Below are 24,488 nucleotides of genomic sequence, written 5' to 3' on the forward strand. Positions count from 1 at the left end.
AATATATACACTTGTGGATGCTAAGAGCTGCTTTTGACTCTAATATTTCTCTTAGATTCTTTTTTTCATTAATCGATAAATTCATTTATATAAAAAAGCTTAATTTCGAAAATCATTATACATATATTTTTTAGAAGATTTAGAAAGTAATAGACCTTAAGGAAAGCACAAGCAAAAATAAACAAACAAAAAAAAACACTACTTGAAGATAAAAGTTAACATTTTGGCATCTATCCTCAACATTTTGTTTTTGTGCATAGTTATGTCTTTTTCTCCTTACAAATGTATCATTTTTCTATTTCATAACGTGTTTTAATGGGTTATGAATATTTTTTTATGTCATTAAATATGGCTGTGTGCATTCTCCTGAATGGATATACTGTAATATATTTAGCTAATTATCTATTGAAAACTTGATTTTAGTTTTTTACCATTATAAGCAGTTATATGAAGAATATCCTTACATACTGATTCTTTCTCTCACACACATGTAGTTTTACACATTCGTCTGATTTATTTTCATAAGAAATATGTGTAAACATAATACATTTTTTTCAGCTTTATTGAGACATAATTGACATGTAGTCATAATACATATTTTAAAGACTTTTGATATATATTGCCAGATGGACTTCTAGGAAAGTTATACCTATTTACATCTTCACAAATAGCAGACATTTTCCCTTGGATCTCACTAACACTGGACATTATTTACAAGACGTATAAAAATGCATTTTTTTGTGGTTCAATGTGCTTTTCTTTGATACAAATGAAGATAAACATTTATTTTTCACATGAATATTGGCATTTTAGGATATTTACTAGAACCTCTGGCCTTTTTTCTCTATTTGCACAACTGTCTTCTTGTTAGTAGTATTTAATTTTTTTTAAATGAAATATCTATGTTCACAGATCATAAATGGAGAGTTCAATGACTTATCAAAAAGTGGGCACACATACGTAACTGCCACTCAGATCAAGAAGTAATGTTAGCAGCACCCCAAGAATCCTTATTGTATTTCTTCCCAATCATTCCCATCTCCTCATTCAAACAAAACTATTATCCTCACTTGTAACCAAAACTCAGATAAATGATTTTTCATGACACTAGTTATAGTAACTACCAATTAGAAATAACCCAAATGTCCAAACAATAGAATATCTAAAAAAAAAAATAGTATGTTGAAAAAAAAGAAATATCCAGAAGTAGAAATGAATGAAATACTACAACATAAATGAATCTTACTTCATAATGTTGAATGGATGAAGCTATAAAAAAATACATTTCAAAAATAGGTAAAATTAATCTATGGTGCTAGAAGGCAGGATTGTGGTTCTCACTGATAAGCATTTATTTAACAACTACTATGTGCTTGTTTTGGTACTAGATAACTGGAGACACAATAATGAGTAATGAGTGCCTTTGAGTTGCTTGTGGTAATAGTGCAGTAATTCTCTACCAGGGTGTGATTTTGCCCCTTAGGGGACATTTAGTAATGTTAGGAGACTTTTTTGGTTATTACAACTGGAAGGATGCTACTGGTATCTAATGGATAGAGGCCACAGATAATACTAAACATTGTACAGTGCACAAGACAGGCCTCTGCAATAAAGAATTATCTGACCCCAAATGTGAGCAGTGTTGAGGTCGAGAAAACCTGGTTTAGTGGAAAACACAGACAATTCAGTATATTATATGGTAAAAGCTACTAATTATTTAGCTTCTGTTCTGTGCCAACTACTCTATTAGAAGTACTTTTTCATCTATGGCCATGCCACCCTGAATGTGCCCATTCCGAGATTGTCTGATCTCGGAAGCTAAGCAGGGTCAGGCCTGGTTAGTACTTGGATAGGAGACCACCTCAGAATACCAGGTGCTGTAGATGTTAAAAAAAAAAAAAGAAGAAGTACTTTTTCTCATTTTGTTTTCAAATAAGTGTGCAAAGTAGGTTATAGCATTTGTTTTATGGATGAAGTTACCTAAATCGAGTAACACACTTTCTAAAGGTTGAGGTAGATTTCACCCATGAAGGAGATGACACTTATGAAGACGGTGAGCATTTTCAGAATTATTAGGATTAAGATTTATAGGTAGAAAAATTTACATGCTGTTGCCAGTAATGAGTTGTAAAGCTTAAATGAAAAGTTTTAAACTATCAATAATAAAAAGATACTTTAATCAGCCATGCTAAAGGAATGCTGAATTTTATTATTTTTTATTTTTATAAAAGTGATAAAATCATCTCATTTGAAGAGATAATCAAAGAATTTACAAAAACGCACGGTAACAAGAATTATAGACATTAGGTGGTTAATTATTAAAATGTTATTTTGGGGGCTTTTGTCAGTTTTAAAATCTTTTTAATTTGTTGAGATTAATATTTTTCTGAATAAAAATTCAAAATGTGTAAAAAATAAAGATTTATAGATAGAAAAAAGAAAAAAAAAACAAATGAAAGTATAGAGTCGTACACGCAAAAGTCATCCATTTTGAAGTAAAATGCAGGTGGTTGAGTACAGCTCCATGGTGTAACCAGAACTGATGCAGATTAGATTGGTGGGGACTAGATAATGGCAGGCTAATGTGCTAAATTTAGGTAATATAAACATCTACTTGAAAGCCATAGGTAGTCAATGAAGGATTTTAAGAGAATGATAACATTACGGTTTTTGGAAATATTTTTCTTTTGGCAGCACGAAAGATGAGTTAGAGTCAACAATGAAAGCAGCAAGATCAATAATCTAGGTTTAAAATAAAATGAGAACAATTATCTCCTTATTAGACTGTCCCTGGACAATCTATCTAAAATTTCGACTTTCTCTATCCTCATATTTCCTTTTGTCCTTCTCTTCTTTAGTCCTCTCTTCTTCCTTCCTTCTCTCCCTTCTTTTCCATATACTGTATATTTTACTTACCTATCCACCTCTCTCACTAGAATGCAAGCTCCAAGAGGGAAGGGATTTTGATCTGTTTCGTTCAGGCTCTTGATATCCAGAATAGTGTCTGACACATAGTGGGTGCTCAATAGTGTTTGTTCAATGAATAAATGAATGAAGAAATGGAGGAATGAAGAGACATATTGAGAAAAAATCAATAGAACTTGATAATCAATTGGAGGATGTTGAATGAATGTGGAAATTAAGATTATTCTTATATTGGTTTGGGAGCTGAAGAGTGGAATTTATTATGGTACAGAATATAGGAGGAGGGGCATATTTGTTGGGGAGAAAGGTCATGGTGGTGGAGAATGGTTGATTTGAGGACATGTTGAACTTGGGTGATATGAGACTTTCTGGGGAAGGTGCCCAATGAGCAGTTAGATATACAGGTCCAGAGCCCTCCGGGGAAGGCTGAACTGAATCATTGGCCGGAAGAAAATATCAACCAAGGAGGTGGGGGCAGAGGGAGTTCTGAGGATTCAAGGCTGAAGAATGCTGACATTTGCAGCAAGCAAAAAAAAAAGCCTATGGAGAAGGCTGTGACAGAGTCACCAGGAAAATAGAAAGAAAATCAGAGAACAGTGTCCCAGAAGGAGAAGTAGAAAGACTTGAGAAGTAGCAAGTCATCAATGTCAAAGTTGTACTTTTAAACAATAGCTGTTGATCTTAATGCGAGTTGTTTTATTGTTATTATTTGGGCACTATCCTGATTGCTATGATTTTAGGGAGTGCATGTAGACTTAGGGAAGCAGCCACTGTGATTGTAGACACTCTCTTCTTTCTCTTCACTATGAAGCTTATTGAAAAGGAGTTTATGATAGGTAGAGGCTCCTGAATTGGGAAATAGATGTGTGTGCATATAGGATGGAAGGAGACTTGAGCCAGATGAGATGGAGAAAGAGGAAGATGATTAAGGAAACAAGAACACTTAGTCAATTTTTCATGTATAAGAAAATAATACATATACTTTTTTTTTTTTGCCTGAGGGAGTATACTTTTAAAAGTAATTTGTAAACAAAAATTACAGAAATGAGATATTTTGTAATTCTGTATGCAGTAAATTTACTACTTTTATTTTAACTTTCTACTATATTTTATGATTCTGCCCTTGTGTTGGCACTTTTTGAAAAATGTGCTTTAGGTTAAGAGAATGCTATAGTTGTTTTTTTTTTTTTAAATGAAATGATACAGATTTAAAAACTAGTAATTTTGAACATATAGGAAATAATTCAATTTAACCATCCCTTAATTTGTGAACTCCAAGACCAGTATTTAGGTGTTTTTAAAGAATTTCTACATGTCAAGACTGAGTGCTTTTTGAAACACCTGCCATTCTTAAAATATGCATTTTAATGATGCATTTTTAAAAAAGGTGTATCTATTTAAAGTTAACAGGAATATGTTTTAAGTAGTTTTAATCAAACCTGGACAACTGTGAACTATAAGTGAGGGTACACACATAATTCTTGAATATATAATGTCTATATAATGTGTGTTTAAAGATCTATAAAGATGCAGACCTTTAACAAATATGTTGATGCAACTTCAGTATTTGTGGGATTATAGAAGAAATAAAGCAAAATTAAAGAATGTCTACCTAGAAATACTTACAAATGGACTGAAGACACAATTGAGTTGCATGTTAAACTGACACATAATTAGACAACAGTATTTTATAGCACCATTACATAAAATGCCACTAAAGCACAACAGGCAAATAGGGTAGGTGTATCACACAGTAGTTATAACAGGGGTCAGAGGAGGGAGCAGTTAGTGGTCAGGTGAGAATAGTCATGAAAGACCATGGAAATCATGGGACTTAGCTATGTCCTCTCCTTCCTTCACCATCTACCCTGGATGGCTAGGTAGCAAAGAGTTAGTGGGCATTTCAGTGTCCAACACCTGTTAAAACACTGATTGCTGGGTCTCCTTCCCCCCACCCCAGTGTCCTCATCTGTAAAAACCAGAGGAGGCTATGAGATCATTGTTCTAACATTCTGTGATTTCTATGAATGCCTTTAGAAATTACTGCCTTTTGCTCTGTGATAAGTAACCCTTAATAACCCTGTGATAGGTAAACATTTATGTTTTACTATTGAAAAGACAAGCTGAGAATGACTTAGAAACCTACCCAAGGGCACAGTATGATGCAGAGCTGAGAATGAGATCCAGGAGTCTCTCTGACTCTTAATTCCTGTTTTTTGTTTGTTTGTTTGTTTGATTTTGTTTTGTTTTTGTTTTTTATAATCATGCCATGCTGCTTCTCTTGGAGAAAACAAAATAACACAAAGCATATTGTTGGATAAGTTTTAGGATATGCCCTTTTTGGGGGAGGGGGGAGGGGGTGTTGAGCAGGTAGGTCTTGACTTTTATTTGGCATACTTTGGAAGGGCATTTTCTGAAGCTGGTTTCTTCTCCAAAGAGGGACCTAGCCCTATGGGCCATGCTGCTGATGGCCCGCACGTAGTTAATAGGTTACTGCCAGCTGGAGAAAGCTCATTGTCCTGAAGCGCTTTACATCATTAAGAAAGGGCTGCTACCAGCTAGTTAATAGCCCGGCCATAACCCGATAAGGTTAAGGAATAGTTCTTTAAAGAGACAAAGAGGATGGGACGTCCTGTTGTTCTCTTACAAGATAATTGAGATGCTATTACACATCAAGTCCACTGATCCTTAGGCTTTCTTCTGAAGAAAACCCATCTCTTCAAGAAAGCTGGCAAAATTTTGATGTATCTTTACATCAAAATAAAACAAAACATTTGTCACTTTCAGTTTTAGTTTTAGGGGATAAAACAAAACATTTGTCACTTTCGGTTTTAGTTTTAGGGGATTGTATCCAAAAGCTTGGTCTACCAGGACCCTGTGTCAGTGTTTTTTCTAAACTGATAGAAATTTAATTATTAAATTTGTTATTTGGCAGATCTATCTATCATCATCTGTCCTTTCAAGCACCTATGCTCTGTTTTCTTCAGTGGGGGGGGATTATGATGAATATAGTAACAATGGTGAGAGAAGAATTGTCACAGTATCTGGACATGGGGAGGCCATGGGAAAATTTCTGAAAACTTCGGCATGGCTAAGTGAAAGATTCACATGGAGATGAGGCTAAAGAAGTAGACAGGGATGTCTAACAAGAAAGATCTTCTGATTTATCTACTTTTTAAATGTATTGGAGTGACATTTGTTAATAATATATAGGTTTCAAGTGTACAACTCTATAATACATCATCTTTATATTGCATTGTGTGTTTACCACCCAAAGTCAAATCTCCTTCGTCACCATATATTTGACCCCCTTTACCTCTGGTAACCACCATACTGTTGTCTGTGCCTATGAGTTTTTGTTTGTTTCTCTTGTTTGTTGCTTTGTTTTATATCCCACATATAATTGAAATCATGGTTCTCAGCTTTTTCTGTCTGACTTATTTTGCTTAGCATGATGATCTCAAGATCCATCCATGTTTTTGCAAATGACAGTATTTCATCTTTTCTAATGGCCGAGTAATAGTCTATTGTATATGTGCGCCACATCTGCTTTATCCAATTGTCTATCAAAGGACTCTTTGGTTGTTTGTATGTCTTGGCTATTGTGAATAATGCTGCTATCAATATCAGGGTGCATTTATCTTTATAGATAAGAGCTTTCAAATTTTTGGAGTAGATACCCAGAAGAGGGACTGCTGGGTGATATGGTAATTCTATTCTCAATTTTTTGAGGAACCTCCATACTGTTTTCCTTAGTGGCTGTACCAATTTACATTCCTACCAGCAGTGTATAAGAGTTCCTTTTTCTCCCACAACCTCTCCAACACTTGTTATTACTTGTCTTGTTTTTAGTTTTTAAAGTACTTTCATTTAAAAGCACATCTTTTCATTGACTCCTGGCAGTCCTATAGTATTATCCCATTTACAGAGCAGTAACAGACATTCTGAGAAGTTCACTGACAAGTGCAGGGGTTGGCTGCCAAACACAGCATGGCTGAGACTATATCTACTTTTATCATCAAACCAGATGGGCAGACATGGCAAAGTTACCTTCACAAACACAGATCTCAGACCATAGGTCTAGGCATAAACGTTATGCAGGTTTTAGCCTCAATACATTGTATTTTAAAATTATTCTCCCTTCTTTCTCTCCACCTACCCCCTTCATTGACAAGTCAATGTCATATGTAATTAAGAAAAGCTTATTAAAATAGGATGGAATTTTGACCTATTGACAACTGGTATGAAGTGTTCCCATGTTGAAGAACTAGATTCCAGCATCCTCATATTCGTTTGATATTTGTCTTATGCACAGAATCAGACAGTATATATAAAACATTATTAAGCCTCTTTAAGCTTAAATGCTATCATTTGATTTGAAAATGAAACCTTTTTTTTTTTCCTTTTCCCTTCAATGTGCCTCATGAATTTCAATCATTCTCTAGTCTAGGGGTCAGCGAACTATGACAGTGGGTATAATCTGGCCTGCCGCCTTTTATGTGAGGCCCTTGAGCTAAGAATAGCTTTCAGGTTTTAAAGTAGTTTAAAAAATCAAAAGAAAAACAATATTCTGCAACATATAAAAATGATACTAACTTTAAATTTCAGTGGTCATAAGTAGTTTTGTTGAAAAATTGCCACCTGTGATCATCTACATATTATCTGTAGATGACAGACAATAGAGCTGAATAGTTTAGACAGACACTGTATGGCCCACAGAGGCTAAAATATTTACTATCTGGTCCTTTACAGGAAAAGTTTGCCAGTTCCTGTGTTAGCCTATTTAGAGTGTGAAAGGATTAAGAGATTCTTTTTGTTTTTCTTGGATAGAGGTTGATGGAAGGGCAAGACATAGATTAGCTTACATAACATATGCTTTTCCGTTTAGTTGGGTGGAGAGATCTGCCTTTTCCAACATTTGGAAAAATTCAGCTAAGACTCAGGTCTGAAGTTTATTAAACTGCTCTGATTCCACCTTACTATAGAAGGGTGACAGGCTACCAAAAAAGGAAAAGCACAAGTTGTAACCAAGATGAGAGATCTGCTACTGGCAGGAACTTAAAATCTGATAAGAGATATTAATTTAGTTTATAATTTTTAAACATTTTTCATTGCTATCATATTCCTTTCCTCCTCTATTTTGAGGTTGTTGCCCTCCGCTTTCACTCCCTTTAAATGGAAAGAAAAATCCCTTTAAATGCCTAGCTTTGTATTCCCAGCAAATATGTCCAAGTTTTACTTTTGGTTGTTTTGAGAATGATTTCAAATGTGCATCACTTGAATATATGAGAAAGGAAGCCAACATTTTTATAGTTCCTCATTATTTGACCACATGATTTTATACAAGCCTCAATATTTCTTCAGATTTTGTGTGTGTGGGTGGGCAAGCTATAATTTTTAAACATTCAACTATTACAGTGAAGCTACCAGCAACATATTTCATAAATTTGAATTTTGGGTTTTTATTTTAATGGACTGTTGTAATACTAAGTTAAAATGAGTCAGGAGGAAAAAAATATTTTTTGACTGCATATATATCCTCAGAAGTTAAAATAAAGGGCACTTTTGACATGTAAGATAGAATTCTCTGTCTATCTAAGAAATAATATATAAATTTCTGGATGGAGTCCATTCATCCTACCTAATTGCAATTTGACTATTAAAGTTACTGCCAAGACCAGGATTTTACTCTCCTTGTGGTCACTGCCCTAACGGCCATGATAAGCCATCTTTAGCCCACTTCATAAATTGAACAGCTTCATTGTGCTTGGAAAGGGGCATTGCATATTTCAAATATATCTGTTGAAGGGCAGGCTTATTTGGCTCTAGGGAGTGATACAAATTTTATGTGGTACCTTTTACCTATTTTCTCATCTTTAATCTGATACTCTGAACAATCATCTGACATAGGTATCAGATGGATGGTGAAGGGAGGAGGGCATAGAGAGGATGTAATTCCCCTACTCCCAAGGTCAAAACCAAATTTGGATCTCTGTTTTCCTAAATCCTGGTTCCTAATATTTGAAGCAGATGACTTTCTACGTAGGTACATATTCAACAATCGATTATATTCAGTTTGTTTGGCTGCATGACCTAAACAAGGGTAGATCCATAATATTTATTACAGATTGTTTTTTGAATAATATATGTAATTAATATTACGTATAATTATTATGAGAATTATAGTATAGTTAATATGTATAAAATTAAATTTTATTTGTTAAAATTATCACATGTACGTATATACCTGCATATGCACTCCACATGGAGTTCCCTGGTATCTTGTTTTCTCTTCCTTCCATCCACCATCTTGGACTGTCCCAGCTGATAAATTTTTACACTCATCATAGCTCACATCCTTTAATCACTAATTACATAGCAGATATTGTGCCAGGATCTTTGTCTCTATTAAGTCTTTGAATCCGCCCAACAACTCTAGGAGATAGGGACTGATGTTGCCTCTTTTTTATAGATGAGGATACTGAAGCAAAGAGAGCTTTACTGACTTGCCCACAGTTACACAACAGGAAGTGAACCAAGGTTCTAACTGCATATCTGTTAACCATTGTACTGTTTGAGAGACCACTATTTTCTCAACATAGCTTTTATTTCCTGCCTTTGGCTCTTGTTCTGAGTGTAACATTCTCTACTTGGCATAGTTGAATTACATTTTATGCTAACTCTCCTAACTAATAAAGGCAATTTGACTTACACCCATTTCAATACCCTAGATCTTCTGTTAACTTAGAAATGCTGGTTATCTGTGTCATCACTCAAATTGTTCAGTTTTAAGTATGAAACATTAAGTCCTGAAAACTTTAATTCTGTCTTTTATTTTCTTTAGGTCAAAATATAATGAAGATTCTAATGAGCTGTGTATAACTACAGCACATGACAAGTAATGTACTTTTAGATTTTAGGTCATAAATTTCATCGGTTCCTATTCTAATGGGATTACTGCAAATGTATATATTAGAAATACATGATTATGTAACATAAAACTTAAAAATTTTATTTAGGGATATTTACAAACCATTGCAAGTCTTGAGAGGGAATGATAAACAGTATTTTAAGTTGTTACAGAAATCGAAAAGTATTTGAACAATTATAAGAAACCTCGTATTAAGTTGCATAGTCCAGTACTTTCCTTGTGAAAAAAATTGCTGAAAGTCTAATTTCAAATGTCTTTTAGAACACCCTATCTCCTTAATTTCTGTTCAAATTTTAGCATACATTGAGCAGAGAAACCAAAGAATTTTCCAGGGGTTAGTCTGATGCTCTTGGATCCTTGTAACTGCAATCTGAAGACTAAATGCCCTTATTGAGTGTCAGCATCTGCCACATTCTATGTAGAGATGCTTGTAGTTGGCAATAAAAGGCAGCTGAGGAACAATGAGCAGTGAGATTTTCAGGGTGGGTTAAAGCAACTCGAAGCCCACTGTCCTGATGATCAATAACAGAAATGGATTCCTCAGTGTGTGTCTGAAGTCCTACCTCATTGATTTCTTCCCTTTTTCCAATAATTGTAATATATAGAATTATTATTTTTTTCACAGTTGGGTTTAACAGAGGTTGGTTTTTCTCTGCTTTCAATTCAGGGGATTTAATTTTTTTTTATTTATATGATCAGCCATGCTGAGATATCCAATTAAGAGATGGTTTTTGTCATCTAGATTTGCTGGTAAGATAAACAAAACTAACTCTCCCAGTGTTCCAAGGCCTTCAGAGAGCTGTGGGACCAAAGGAAGAGGGGATAGTTGTGGATCTTCTTCATGACTCAGTTTGTTGGTCCTGTTGATTCATCGTGACTCCTTTTCCCATGACTGCCACTGAATGTGGAGCCTGTCAGCAATTTTCTTTACCTCCACTCTCTTCCTGCTTTCAGGAAGCTTAATTTCCTGAGAATATGCACTTTCCAGCTCACCTCTGTATATACTGACATTACCCCATAGCCAGTCTGGGCACCTTTCCTTTTCATTCACTAAAGATCCTGACTTACCTGTTCATCTGTGCCTTTAGTTGTCCCTCATGATGCCTGGCTCCTGGTGGCTTTTACCTGTTGAAATGAGGGAACAAACCAGATGCCATCTTGGTCATGTTGCTCTCGTGCTCAAAAACCTCATTACAGTCATAGCAAGCCCTAATTTTGAACCTAACTTCATTTTAGTTCATTTTAACTGTTACTTAAATACTTAAAACAACACAAAGTACAAATGATTTATAATTTCACTACCTTTTTTTGGAATGAAATAGGAAGTGAAATTTCCCATCCACAGCAATCTAAGCCTGATAACCACCCCCTCCACTTACCCTCCAGTTCATTCAGGTCACTCTGCATGGGGTCCATCTCACACCAAGTGAATTTTCTTCATTGCCTTATTATGAATGGATTTGCCGTGGCCAGAACTCTACTTTTCCCTCTGTCTAAAACTTGCTCTCCTGAAGTTCCAACTTCCATAGTACATCAATATTTATGTTCTCTATTATAAACACCTGTTTTCATGTGTTTATTTGCTCCTCTACTAAGACTCGTCGTCCTTTATAGCAGTGGTCCCCAACCATTTTGGCATCAGGGACCAGTGCTCCTATGAGAATCTAATGCCTGATGATCTGAAGTGGAGCTGAGGCAGTGATGCTAGCGCTGAGGAGTGGCTGCAAATACAGATGAAGCTTTGCTCCCTTGCTTGCCATTTACTTCCTGTGCGGCCTGGTTCCTAACAGGCCACGGGCCTGTACTGGTCTGCAGCCTGGGGATTGGGGACCCACACTTTATAGCGAACAATCTTTCCTTCTACAATAAAGATATTTATAGAACATATGCAAGCAATCTCAACTAAGAATCCAAATGAGTTTTAAATATGAAAGAATTGAATTTTTAAGTGGCCTACTTGTTCACTTGGCAAGCATCAGAACCCTACCATGAATCTGGCACTGCGTTAGAAGCAAGGAATTCACAGATTGAAAAATAATAATGAAAACTGTAATGGCAGAATGGAAATGCACCCACCTTCTCCACCTTTCAAGTACCCAGCTCATGCCTCTGATGTCTGCTATGCTATGTCGCTGGGCCTGTGAGTGCCACACAGCCCACTCTCGGGGTTCACACCTCCAGAACAGGAAATGGGTATTATAATTTTATGTTCTCAGGGTCTGACAAAATACTAAATTTTTGGAGAATGTTTGGAATGAACTGTTGAACTAAGCTAGAGTATAATTTGAAGAATGTTATAATGGAGCCTGTATGGATACTGTGGGAGAACAGAGGGAGGGGTGCCCAGCCTGTATTTTTGTCTCTGGGCCAGACTCAGCCCCTTTTGCTAAATGACAGCCCTGTCAGACCACATTTGGGCACAGTTTCACTTGGACAGTAATTTTACTTAAACCGATATTGGCGGTCCTCATTTCATGGATTACATTTTTGAGGAGGCATGTAATTTAGAAGCATGTAAGTTGGCTAAACCCGGATTTTATATTTCTGAACAAGGACTTAAAGCCCAGATTTTTATAGAAAAGACTGATGTTTAGTAAACTTTGATATACCTGTTTTCTTACACAGTATAAAGTTTTCTGAGGTTTATCAGTCTATTGAATAATACCATTGCTATTTTAAAACTCATTTATTTATAAAATTGACACAGAGACTTTCCTGAACTGTTAATATGGTGGCTATTTCTGAGGAATGGGCATGATATGCCATTCAAGTAAGGAAGAGTATTTCTGTATTTTCTTTGAAACCTTCTGCATTGTTTTGAATTTTTATTTATAATGAGAATGTTTTACTTTTATATTAAAAATGAGTTAATAGAGTTGATATAAATTCCATTTACTTAAAGATAACAAGCTTAAGAAGTTTTGGGCAGAATAGCTACAAGCTGGCATAGGGGAGGGGAAGTATAGGACTTTGAGGCCCCATAAATAGTGGTTTTCTCCAAACCAGAGGAGGTGGTTACGAGAGAAGTGGCAGAACAAGGCAGGGGGTTATGGGTGGGCCTGGGGCTGGTGAGAAGCGGTTTGTGGGTGCTGGACCGTGTCAAGGGGCAGGTTTCCATGGCAGGTGGTGTGAGCAGTTGCTGGCTTTAAAATCTTTCGGTTCATAGGTGTCCGTGATTAGGTAAGTTGTGTCAGTTCAGACCACAGAATGTAAGGGCTGCCGGTGTTGGTTTTACATTGTAGCAAAGAGTGACTGAGACCAGGAAGGTCAGCGGAGCGTCCAGTGATGTTAGGACTTGGCATCAATCAAAGCTTTTGTTTAAATTTTTTTTTTTTAATAAAAAATATTTAGTTTTTTTCCCTTATGATTTGAGTGAAGGAAAGATGTTATACAATATATGAAAACAAAAAGGATATTGTCAAGAAATGGTCAAATGATTGTGTATTTTGAAGGCGAAAGCAGGTTCAGCTTTATCAAATAAGGGATATAATTTCATGCAACCACATTTGGAAAAATTTGGGATAGGATAATGTTCCTTTATTTATTCTTGCCCGTTAAAAGCAAAAGAATTTATTTTAGAATGTTAATAAAGTTTTATTTTCTGTAAATTTACGTAGGTCACAAATGCATAATGAAATAATTTTTTCTGCTTTACTTCTAATACATAAATGCATTGTAATTATAAAAGCTTTATAAAATTCAGAAATATATATAAAATTTTAAAATTCTACCACCCTTTCCCAAATTAAGTTCTCCAAGCTGCACACACACACACACACACACACACACACACACACACTGCATATATTGTTTATTATATCATCCTATTTCCTGCAACTTGCCTTTTTCGCTTCACTATAGGTCTTAGAGCTTATTCTTAGTCCTTGCTTATAATTCACCTGATGCTGTTCCATGGTTGGAGTATTCTACAATTTGAATGCATCAGATTTTTATTCTACTTAAATTTGAGGACAAACAATTAAACTTTCTTCTAGCAGAATTTATGCCTGAAGAAGTTTTAGGGGACTTTACAGAGAATGACAGGAATTTCAGAAATTCCATATTCTATGAACTGGCATCAGGAGCGTGGAATCCAATGAGGAAAGGGAGTGATAGGTAACAGTAATGATCCACAAAGGGCCTTGGAAAATTAATTCCAAATGCTTGTTGCTATAACTTTTTGGCCAGAAAGCTTATTGTAGGTCATGTTTTAAAGGAAATTCAGACCTTATAGATAACGGCTGATTTATGAAGTGTATAGTCCTCTTTAAAACATAAATACTTTGTTCTTTTCATCTTTTAGTTCTGTTTTATCTTTGGGATGTTTATCATTATTTCTTGGGAAATAATTCTAACAGAAAGGGCTGCTTGCTTTTTTTAAAACATTTGTAGCAAGAAAAGCAACAATTTGTGGACATGATGGTCATGCATTTTGACCATGATTAAGAAGCTACTGACCAGCTATAGACCAGTGTTTTATTAAAATATAGGTTACAGCATTTAAGATTATAAATGAACTTTTTATGGGCTGATAAACTGTTCTGTGCCTACCATCTTCCCCACAAAAAGCAATGCTGTAATTTGACTGTGAGCCTTCACCCACACATAGCTGGTTCTCCAATTGTAAATTTAGTAACATTTTAGGAGTTGAATTAGCTGATTCATGGTGGTCATTTAATACATGACAACCCATTTAGACTCAATATTGAAAGGTGAAGAGTCGCCATTTTCTTTTTAGAGGCCTAGAAACTCATTATTTATAATGTAATTTGACAAAAAATTTTTAGCCTTTAAATTCTACTTTCTGCTTTTATTTTCTCAATTTTAAAGAATTTTAACATTCAATGATTTCATGTTTTGGTTACATTTTCTATTCCATTATTTCTTTGCTTGCAAAGAACTATATATTTTAAAGCTTTTCTGAATCATTGAAACTCCAAATACACTACCGGCACTGAGAGCCTTGTTAAGTGAATAAAAGCGATTTCGTAGAGGTTTACATGCTGTTAGTTACCATCAATTAAATCTGCTGCAAGTAATGTGCTAGCTTTAGAAAACCTGACCTTTCGATTAACTGACACTCCATCCTTCTCTTCTTTCCTCTCTTTGAAGAGTAGTTTAGACTATATTATTTTTACCTGTGCAAGCCAGTTATGTCTGGCCCAGATGTTACTGGCCCTGATGTTACTACCAGGGAATCTGACCTAGAATACAAGATAAATTATTGCTTCTTTTTACACTGTGTTGTAATGTGTGTTGTTTAGTGGAAAAATACATGTTTCTAATCTACTATTGCTTCCATGTGCAGTATAGACTACCTATTATGAGCTGGGCAATCTACATATATTGTTATAAGTTCTCACAATAGCCTCGTAAAGTCGGTGACATCCCTCTTTTATACAGAAGGAAATGGAGGCTTAGAGAGGCATGTAGTTGTCCTGAGTCACAGGGCTGGTAAGGGCAGAGCTGGGACTCAAATCCACATGTAGCAGGCCTGAAAGCACATCTGTTTCAAAGACTGCTCCTACCGAAATTCGGTGTGTTATGAAGATTTAGAAGGCAATGGTTTGGGGGGCTTTCAGGACCAATTTAGCCACTACAAGCTATATGACTTTATCTCTCTTATTTAGTCTCAGTTTCCTATTTGCAAAACAGGGATAGTACTGCCCACTTTGTAGGATTAAAATGAAAATGCATGTAAAGCCTTTGACACATTGTATGTTTTAAAGAAATGACTTAAACTACCCCTCCAAGTTAAGACACCCTCCGATGAAAGTAAATGCCAGCATTGACCAACATAAACAGGATTTTACTGTTCTGAAACAGAAGACACTGATTAGAGTATTCCCTTTCTGTTTTTCATTGTAGGTCTTTTGAAGAGCAGAACAGATTTCAATCCCAGCAGCAATGTAATTTGTAGTGGGGGTGTTTTTCTTTTTAATCTTTTGCTTTAATCCCATTTGGAGTTGCGAACATTTCTGAAGGGTCTCATGCTGCTTGGTCCCTGGGCTGAAATTTCGTCTTACTTTATTGATGTGGTGAGCTATTAGAAGAGGTAGGAGTGATTTAGAATGAGATGGCATTAGGAAACAAACGAGTTGAACACATATTTCTCTGACCACTAGAATTTCGATTGAGCTGACCAATGAGTTTTGTGAAAGTTTTATTTGCAAAACAAGTGTATTTCTTTGACTGAAATTATCTTTTTCTCTTTAAAATTGTTTTTAGGGTGCAGAATAGAAAACTGTGATTCTTGCTTTAGCAAAGACTTTTGTACCAAGTGCAAAGTAGGCTTTTATTTGCATAGAGGCCGTTGCTTTGATGAATGTCCAGATGGTTTTGCACCATTAGATGAAACCATGGAATGTGTGGGTGAGTAGTTTTTCATGTAACTTTCAAACTTCAACTTTTAACACCTCTTTCTTGGGGGAAAAAAAATGCATGCTAGATATATATCAACCTAAAATCAAAATCCTGTTAATTAGCAATGAAAATTATTTAAGTTTTTTGCTGACTTTCTGAATTCTTTAGGCATCATGACATTGGGTAGTCTCATATATTACATCTTGCTACATGATTTGCTAGTTGTACATTTACTGGGTTAAACTATTTAAATGCTGATATCAACATTTTTATCATGTGTAATATATCTGTTTCTTAATTATTTTAATAAATTGTTAGTAACTGTTAAGGGAAAATATTTCGTTTAAAAGAAAAAGTTTTCAGGCAGTACCATGTGGTTACCTATTCTGTTACTTCCATTATATATATTAATTATACAGCTTCTTAGCCATTTGCTTAAAAAAATCAATTGGAAAGAAATTTTTATGTAAAATACATTTTGTTGATGATTGCATATTGCCAAGTACATTAAAAAATTTTACTTTTACTGAATTTAGATATCTAGAATGCATAACTTAATATACACATATATACTATTTGTGAACAATAATTAGAAATATACATTTTATAAATTTTATATTCTTTGAGTATTTGAAAAACACTTTGGTTTTGGGTGTTTATACTAATTTTTTACTGATTTTATATGATTTTGGTTTTATACTACTGATTAAAAGGTAAAGATCTGTGAGTGCATACATTTTGATGAATGCCTGAACCTATTCTTAGATGTAATGACATCATCACTAGCTCAACCCCTAATCCCCAACCTCTGAATTTTATCTGACATGTTATACATTTGATATGATGTACAATAGAGCTATGTATTATAAGTGAGATTTGCCATCTCCTTGAAATGGAGACTTAAAAGAAAATTAAGAACTTCTTTTCTACAGAAATATTGCTAAAATAGTCTATAATTATATATTTGAAAGCTTACAGAGAACACATTTAAATGAGAGGTTTTTGAAGAAATGTGTAATGTTCCTATTTGCGTGTGTTAATACATTCATACAGGCAACACCCTATTGAAAAATAAGAAAGTCACTAGAAGAGTATATTCAGAATGTTGAGCTGGCTTTTGAGAGGCTGGACCCAGCCCATGACAAATGTTCAATGGAAACTCTTATGAAACTCTTAAATGTAAACAAATTACATATCGGGTCCTATGCATTCCCCTGAATACAAATCTTACATAGCTTTGAAAAATCTAAGAATAACCATGATGCCTGCTGAAATCTGGAATATTGAAATGTGTGTAGACTCTGGGGCTGAATCCTCATCTGCTAGTGCAAAGGGGCTTCTTAATGGTGAATTTGATGAAGAAGGTTAACTTTGACTATTTTTGTCCCTTTATTGCCCCACCCCAGGGAGTGGAGGGTAGCCTACTTTTCCACTACATGAATTTACAAAAGAGGATGCTAAAAGCTTTTACATATCTAGGAAAAACATACATTTTTCAAATATATGATCATACTTGTTTACCTTTCAAACTGTAGTAATATACAGCACCAATTTAGGGAATAAGAAATACATACTATGGTTTCTAGACACCTATTGAAAGAATTGAGATAATCAGAAAATGCTAAATAGATACCCTATCCTTTCACCAACTACTTCCAAAATAAAACTAACACATTTGTGAATTGTAGTGGGGACATTCAGAATTAACCCATAAAATTTTGTCTTCTGTCATGGTATAGAAATAGTATCCTCTACTGTAGGTTTTAGCTATTGCATCTTTTAGAGATTATATATTTCAGTGTCTTTAGAATGGACCGGCAGCACGTCTTCAAAAAATGAACTAAGACAAATAGAAAGTAATAATTTTTAAATTACTTATGTGGCAATTATTTGTTGTAAATGGAAGTAACCCTATGTATGGTGTAAAGAATTAAAGTTCCTAAAAGGCAAATTTGGTTTTTGTGGGCTGTACAACTTAATTTTTGGTATCTGAAGGTCGGAGGTAGGGGGAGTGGAAAAACACAGCTATGTATATTTGGTGACAGTGGAGCAAATGAATACCAAATTTTTATTTGTGTTTGTGTTTTTTAAATCTTTATCAGAAGGATGTGAAGTTGGTCATTGGAGTGAATGGGGAACTTGTAGCAGAAATAATCGCACATGTGGATTTAAATGGGGTCTGGAAACCAGAACACGGCAAATTGTTAAAAAGCCAGCAAAAGACACGATACCATGTCCAACCATCGCTGAATCCAGGAGATGTAAGATGGCCATGAGGCACTGTCCAGGAGGTGAGTTTGGATAACCACTATCATGGGCTGTGTGCTTTCTGAATTCTCCTCTTCCATAACCACCCTCCCTTCCAATAACTAATAGTTATCTATGAGGGAAACCTGATAATATCATCAGTGAGAGGGTAAAATTCCACATAGTACTAACTTGGAGATGAATGCTTAAATTGTGAAGAATACAAAGTGAATATTTCATTCATTTTCATGGTATCTTGATAATAACTTAGAAGAGTACAATCCAAATGAGTTTTCTAAATTGAGATTTCTAAAAGTGTGTTAGTTGGTTTTTTTGGCTTATGAAATCAGGCCTTTGCAGATGTTGCTTTGGAAGAAGCAGCCAACTTTCAGTTGAGAATAGTTTAGATTAGAAAGGTTTATGGAATCTGTAAAATCATCTGCATCATACTAGTTGAAGAAGACAACTTAAAATAAACTTGCCCAAACACTGGGAGGAATAAACATTGTCTTAATGTTACCACAATTAGCCGGTTCTCTTTGTTTTCATAATAATTTGTAGAAAACAGCTACTGGGATGTGTGTGTTTATTCATGTCTTTGTAGTAATTGTGCTGATTTGCAGTAATTATCCTGTAATAACAGGATTAGGCCCATTTACAAATTAGGAGAAGCATACATAGCTCAGGTGCCGGCCGACGCTGAGTAAGTCTGTTTTAAATGCCGTTATCGGCGCTGTCACTGCGCTTCTTAGAGCAGAATCGCTTGTTACTGTTTATCACTAGTGGATGCTACATTACCAGAGACGAAGTTGGGGTTTTTCTAGTCCACAAGATAGAAAAGCAAAAAAAGGAAGTCGTGTTTGGAAAATTGCCCTGTAAAATAATAAAAACTTTTGCTTGCCCTTATTCTTGCTGTTGGTGCATAGTTCTTCAGCTTTGTGACTGTAGCCCAGAGAGAGAATATATATCTGCTTAAAATGGATTTATATCCATATTACTCTGCCTCATAGAGAATGCCTATGATCCATGGAGGAAGACAAACTTAAGACTTGAAGACTCCAGTCGGCCTTTGAGAACTATTAGATCCAGATTCAGAAGCTACTATTAGGAAGGCAGCTTTTCCTCTTGAATTAGTTTTGCTTTGCTTTCCTGGGCCTTTGAAACAAAGTTTTTTTGGCTTTGCTTTTCACTAACAAGGATGGTTTTGTTCACTTAAACTGGGTATTTTTCAGTCAAAATATAAGAAAATATTTTCTTACAAAACTAATAAGCCACTTCTTGGATAGCTGAGAGCATTTAACCTGCAACCTTGTACCTAAAAACAAACCTGATGGATTCAGGTATTGGAAATAAAGACTTCCTTTGTTGTATATTGTTTATACAACTACCTTCCCCGCATTTCTCTTCCAGCAATGTGGTCCCCCAATTGTGGTTTACGTTAATAGCAAAAATTAACCTGAAAATGCTCCTCTAACAAACATGCTTATGTGTAACAAGAGCCAGCATATTCCCCTCCCCTCCCCAAATATTTTGACCTAGCTCCAGTCTTGCTTGAGAATTTTATAGATAACAACTAGATTGTTAACCTATAATGTTTACTGCGCTCTTATTTTTTGTACTACCAACAACAGTATATACTGCCTTATAGAGTACAACCTGACACTGTCAGCAATTTAAATTATGCCAAAACAAATGCTTATGTATCATCTGCTAATATTCGCTTTCTGACAAGTGACCCATTAATGAACTCTGATTAAATTCACATTTAGGTTTTACCAAGTATTGTTTATTAGGTGAGACTATCTATTGTTCTACATTTTCAGTTTAATAAGTTCAGTTTTTATATAATCTTTAAAGTGCACAGGTCTAAAGGTTATATGGGAATTTGCTTTATATTTTATAAAAAGAGAACTACAAAAGAATTCTTGATAGAAATGGAAAATTACTCTGCAATAAAATAACTGCAATAAAATAAATGCAAGAAATGAAAACTAGAAAATTAATTTTGGAATTTGAGCACTAATTGATAAAAATTGGCATAACTTCCAGTGGAATACCCCACCTTGCCTCAGGTGAGAAAGCAAAAAGTTTCTTTCTTCAGTAGGTCACGGTGATTAATGGAAGAATGGAGAAGAAAACCACTTTATCCCATTTTACATCTTGATTTGATTTTAGTGATCTGCTTTGACAAACCATGCAAAAATGTAAGTCGTAATCAGGTTGGGAATACAGGCATTTTTCAGATCTTTTCAACATATGTATGGATTTTTCTCTTGTTGGAGCCAGTCTTAACCTGATTGCACACAAACACAGCCTTAACCTCCTTCACACTGAAGCACCACCACATTAAAATCAGCTGCTTTCGATTACTGGAAAGCATAAGTTAGAGGTCAGCGTAATGGAATAGTCACTAAGTGTATAAGACATTACACTAAAAACTATTAAAAATGAGAAAATAAATGAATGCAAGATGAAAAAAACAATGTAATGCTTTAGCTTACTTTCCTTTTAATTGTCATTTACTATTGCTTTTAAAAAAAGAAAGAATATCTGGAAATATCCTAAGTCATGAATTAATTTACACTTGAAGTTACTTAGTGTTCATTCCCAAACTTTTCTTTTTGATTAGTTATCTTTTCTTTTGTTTCTAATGACACAACCTGTAGAGTTTCTTGGGCTTTTCTGACACTCATTTTTCAGGATTCTGGTCTGGCGATCAGGAGATCTGAGTCTCTGTACCCTGTCAAGTCATTAATTCTGTGACCCTTGGCAAGTCACTTAACCTCTTTTGGCCTCTATTTCCTCATTTGTAAATTTGAGAGTATTGGGGTAAGCAAGCTCTAAGGTCCCATCCAGTTCTAAAATCCAGTGATTCTAAGATTAATTGCCAAAACATACGGGTAAGTTCTGTGGTTGTCATATGAAGGATTAGGGAGAGACTTATAAGCCCAAGAGCACTGTTCTATAACCAAAGAACCGAACTACTTTTTCAGTAGTTGCACTGTGCATTTGTCAAGCCTTTCATATCTGGCACCTTTCACCCTCCTCTGTCCTCCTCCTTCCTTCCCACAGGTAGTCAACCTTCAAAGACTAAGCAAGACTCTTTTTAAGTTCACATATGACTTGTGGTTTAGCTACCAAGATAGCAGGAGGATGGAGGAAGAGAAGAGAGAGAGAAAGAGGGGGAAAAAAAAAAAGGGAACATAAAAGGCCATGGAAAAAAAGAGAAAGATGGACAGTGAGTGAGAGACGAAATAGACCGAACAATGTGTGTCGGAAAGAAGGCGGAAAAAGAATGGACTCCTTAAAAATGAAGACTGTACTCACTGTAGATATAAATGTCTTTACTCCCTTCCTTCCCACCCTGAGCACACGAATTAATAGAACTCATCCTAATAAAACAGAGACCAATTTATTCTATTAATATATAACCTGCATCTTTAAATGGAAGGGATTTCAAGTCTCAGCCATGTTATATATTAGGCAATATATTAATAGAAAAATATAAATATGCTATTATCACATATTTAAATGACAGAAGGAAGAACAAAATTGTGATTGTAGAAGTACAAAGGTGGAAGATGCTTGTGTACAGGGGAAAATGGTGATATTTGGAGGCGGCTGTACTCTTGCACTCTTTCACAGGCTTGACCAACATAACCTCCACCTAAAACATTTTATCCCATCTGTTGGGACTCATTATTTTGTAAGGTCTCAAGACAACTAATTTTAATTCATTCATTGATATTTATTGAGCACTGCTATGTACCAATCATTGCTCTAGGCATAACATTGCTCAGAGTCCTACAGACTGTTTTCTAGTGGGAATCGTGGCAATAAAGAGGTGGATGAGTGCATAATTTCATGTGGAGATAGGGGCTGTGAAGAAAAATAAAGCAGGATAAGGAACTAGTGAAAAAATTTGTTGTGGGTGTAAATTTTATTTAGGGTGTTCAGGGAAATTGAGGGAACATCATTTGATTAGAGATCTGAATGAAAGATTTTTGAAGATCTAGGGGGAAAAAATTAAGCTATTGACCCCGTGGCTGTGTTATGTGACTATCCTTGATCCTCCCACTATATATTAGGGAAGAGGAGGAGCTGAACTCTAGTGAGGCTCCAGCTGGTCCATGAGGATACGTGGCAAGCATCTGGTGGTAGAGCCAAGGGTTGGACCAAGGTTTTGCTACCTAGGAAACCCAGGTTTTCCTGCGCCTCTTCCTTGTTTCTTATAATAGATGTCAAAGATAAGGCACGGCTGTCCAACATCAAAGTAGCCTACTTTAAACTATTTCTCCCTCCAACTTACATATCATTTTACGTTTGTTCTACAAATACTTTAAAAAATCATGGCACCCTGCCCTCAGCACCCCCTCCCAACATCTTCCAACTTGAAATATCTGCTGAAACCTACCCCAAAGGTCATAAATGCCACTAGCTTTGCTTCGGTTTGGCTTCCCCTGCTAAGACTTTCTTCTATAATTTTACTGTCATTGGTTCTCTGTTTGTTGGGGGTGGGGGGGGCGAGGCCGGGGAAGTGTGACTTCAAGATTGTGATTTCTATCCTCAGCCTTTCATGGTTGCTCTCTAGCTGAGGCTGCCTTGTATTGGGTCACACCCAGCGTCCATCTCTGCCCCCTTGCTCCCTGGTCTGCACAGAAGCGCTGGGATCCGAGCCCCACCCCCACATCCAGTAGCTCTGTGCCCAGCATGGTTTTCCTCTTTCTGACACATTTAAGTGGTCAGGCTGTTAAAGTAATTTAGGTGATGCTCTGACACATGCTCAGATAGCTTTTTGTCCCTTTTGCTTGCGGCTGCCTCAACGCACCGTATCACATTTGTAAGAAACAACACAGTGTAACTCTTTAAGCCCTAGGTGCGTTTTCTCGGGACTGTGCTAAAATTTAAATATGGAATCTGCTACTACATACTATTTCAATTTGAAAATAACTTATTCATTTTGTGAGAACTTACTTGACCATTATCCTTTTTTTTTTTTTTAAAGCGGCTTTTAACTTGGTAGGAAACAAAAGAAAATATTATTTAGCAACTTAGACCCTAATCTCTGCAAACATCTACTTTTAAAAAGGCAATAATACTAAGGCCTCTCTAATCTTTGTTTTCTGTACATAAATTGACAGCAACATGTGGACTAGGTATTAGATAATATAACTAAAGATGGTTGCAGATTGTGATGGATTAAACTGAGAGCAGGAAATAAGCACAATTTCAGTAGGATAAGGGTCAAGAAAATATGCTTTAGACATATGTTCTTTATTTCTGTACATTTTGTTTACATTTGAGTTGTAATTTATGTGGTCTGTTTTATACATGCCAACCTCAAGAGTAGTTTGGAAGAGAGAGGATAAGAGGAAAACATTTTGTCTTTTGAAACTTTCATAGTTGTCAGGAATGTAGCTATTGACATTTTTGTATGAAAATGACAGCATCTAAAAAAGGGGAATTCTTGTTGCCCCTCTGTTTGCTATGCTAAATACTTTATTATATTTTAAAATCAGTGATTTGTGTTACTCGCTTTAAGCAAATCATGCTAGTTCCCAGGTACTCTAGACAGATGGCACCTAATTGTAATGTTTATAGTAATTATAAACTGGGACAGTCACTCATAAGCAAGCAGCCACATTTTAAATGTTAATGTATAATTGTTATATTAAATTCATGTTTATCAAAGGTCTACCTGGCCCTAAACATTTCTCTCAGTAGCTAGTGTCGGAAATTCCCGCTTTAGTGATCTTAACAATGAGCGTTAGGCAGTGTCTCGGGCAGTCTGCCTGCCCTGCCCTCTCCACATCCCCTCTCCCACTTGTTAATTTTTTTTACTTGTTTGCTGGAAAGTGAGTAGGTGGTAACTATTGGTACCTGTTGTTGGTGGTGTTTTCTGTTTTTTCTTTCTTTCTTTTCTTTTTTTTTTTAAGCAATGATACCTGTGTTGGTTGAAATGATTGAGCCAAATGATACCAAAATCAGATCTACTAATTTTCACATTTTAGAAAGGTGACAG

At 35.6% G+C, this 24,488-nt stretch overlaps 1 protein-coding gene and 1 pseudogene across 2 annotated transcripts in view; both read left to right on the forward strand.

The window, feature by feature from the left end:
* RSPO2 (R-spondin 2) overlaps positions 1 to 24,488 on the forward strand; it is a 141,176-nt gene that overhangs the window by 73,056 nt on the left and 43,632 nt on the right. Inside the window, exons 4-5 of one of the 2 annotated variants that reach the window (XM_039853575.1) lie at positions 16,085 to 16,228; positions 18,322 to 18,510. In XM_039853575.1, the coding sequence (XP_039709509.1) occupies positions 16,085 to 16,228; positions 18,322 to 18,510 (333 nt within the window). The remainder of the gene's footprint in view (positions 1 to 16,084; positions 16,229 to 18,321; positions 18,511 to 24,488) is intronic. The other variant, XM_039853576.1, reaches the window with a different exon arrangement.
* LOC120595877 (uncharacterized) lies at positions 1,763 to 1,886 on the forward strand (annotated as a pseudogene).

Source organism: Pteropus medius, unplaced genomic scaffold (genome assembly GCF_902729225.1).
Source record: "Pteropus medius unplaced genomic scaffold, Ma_sr-lr_union100, whole genome shotgun sequence".
Taxonomy (NCBI): domain Eukaryota; kingdom Metazoa; phylum Chordata; class Mammalia; order Chiroptera; family Pteropodidae; genus Pteropus; species Pteropus medius.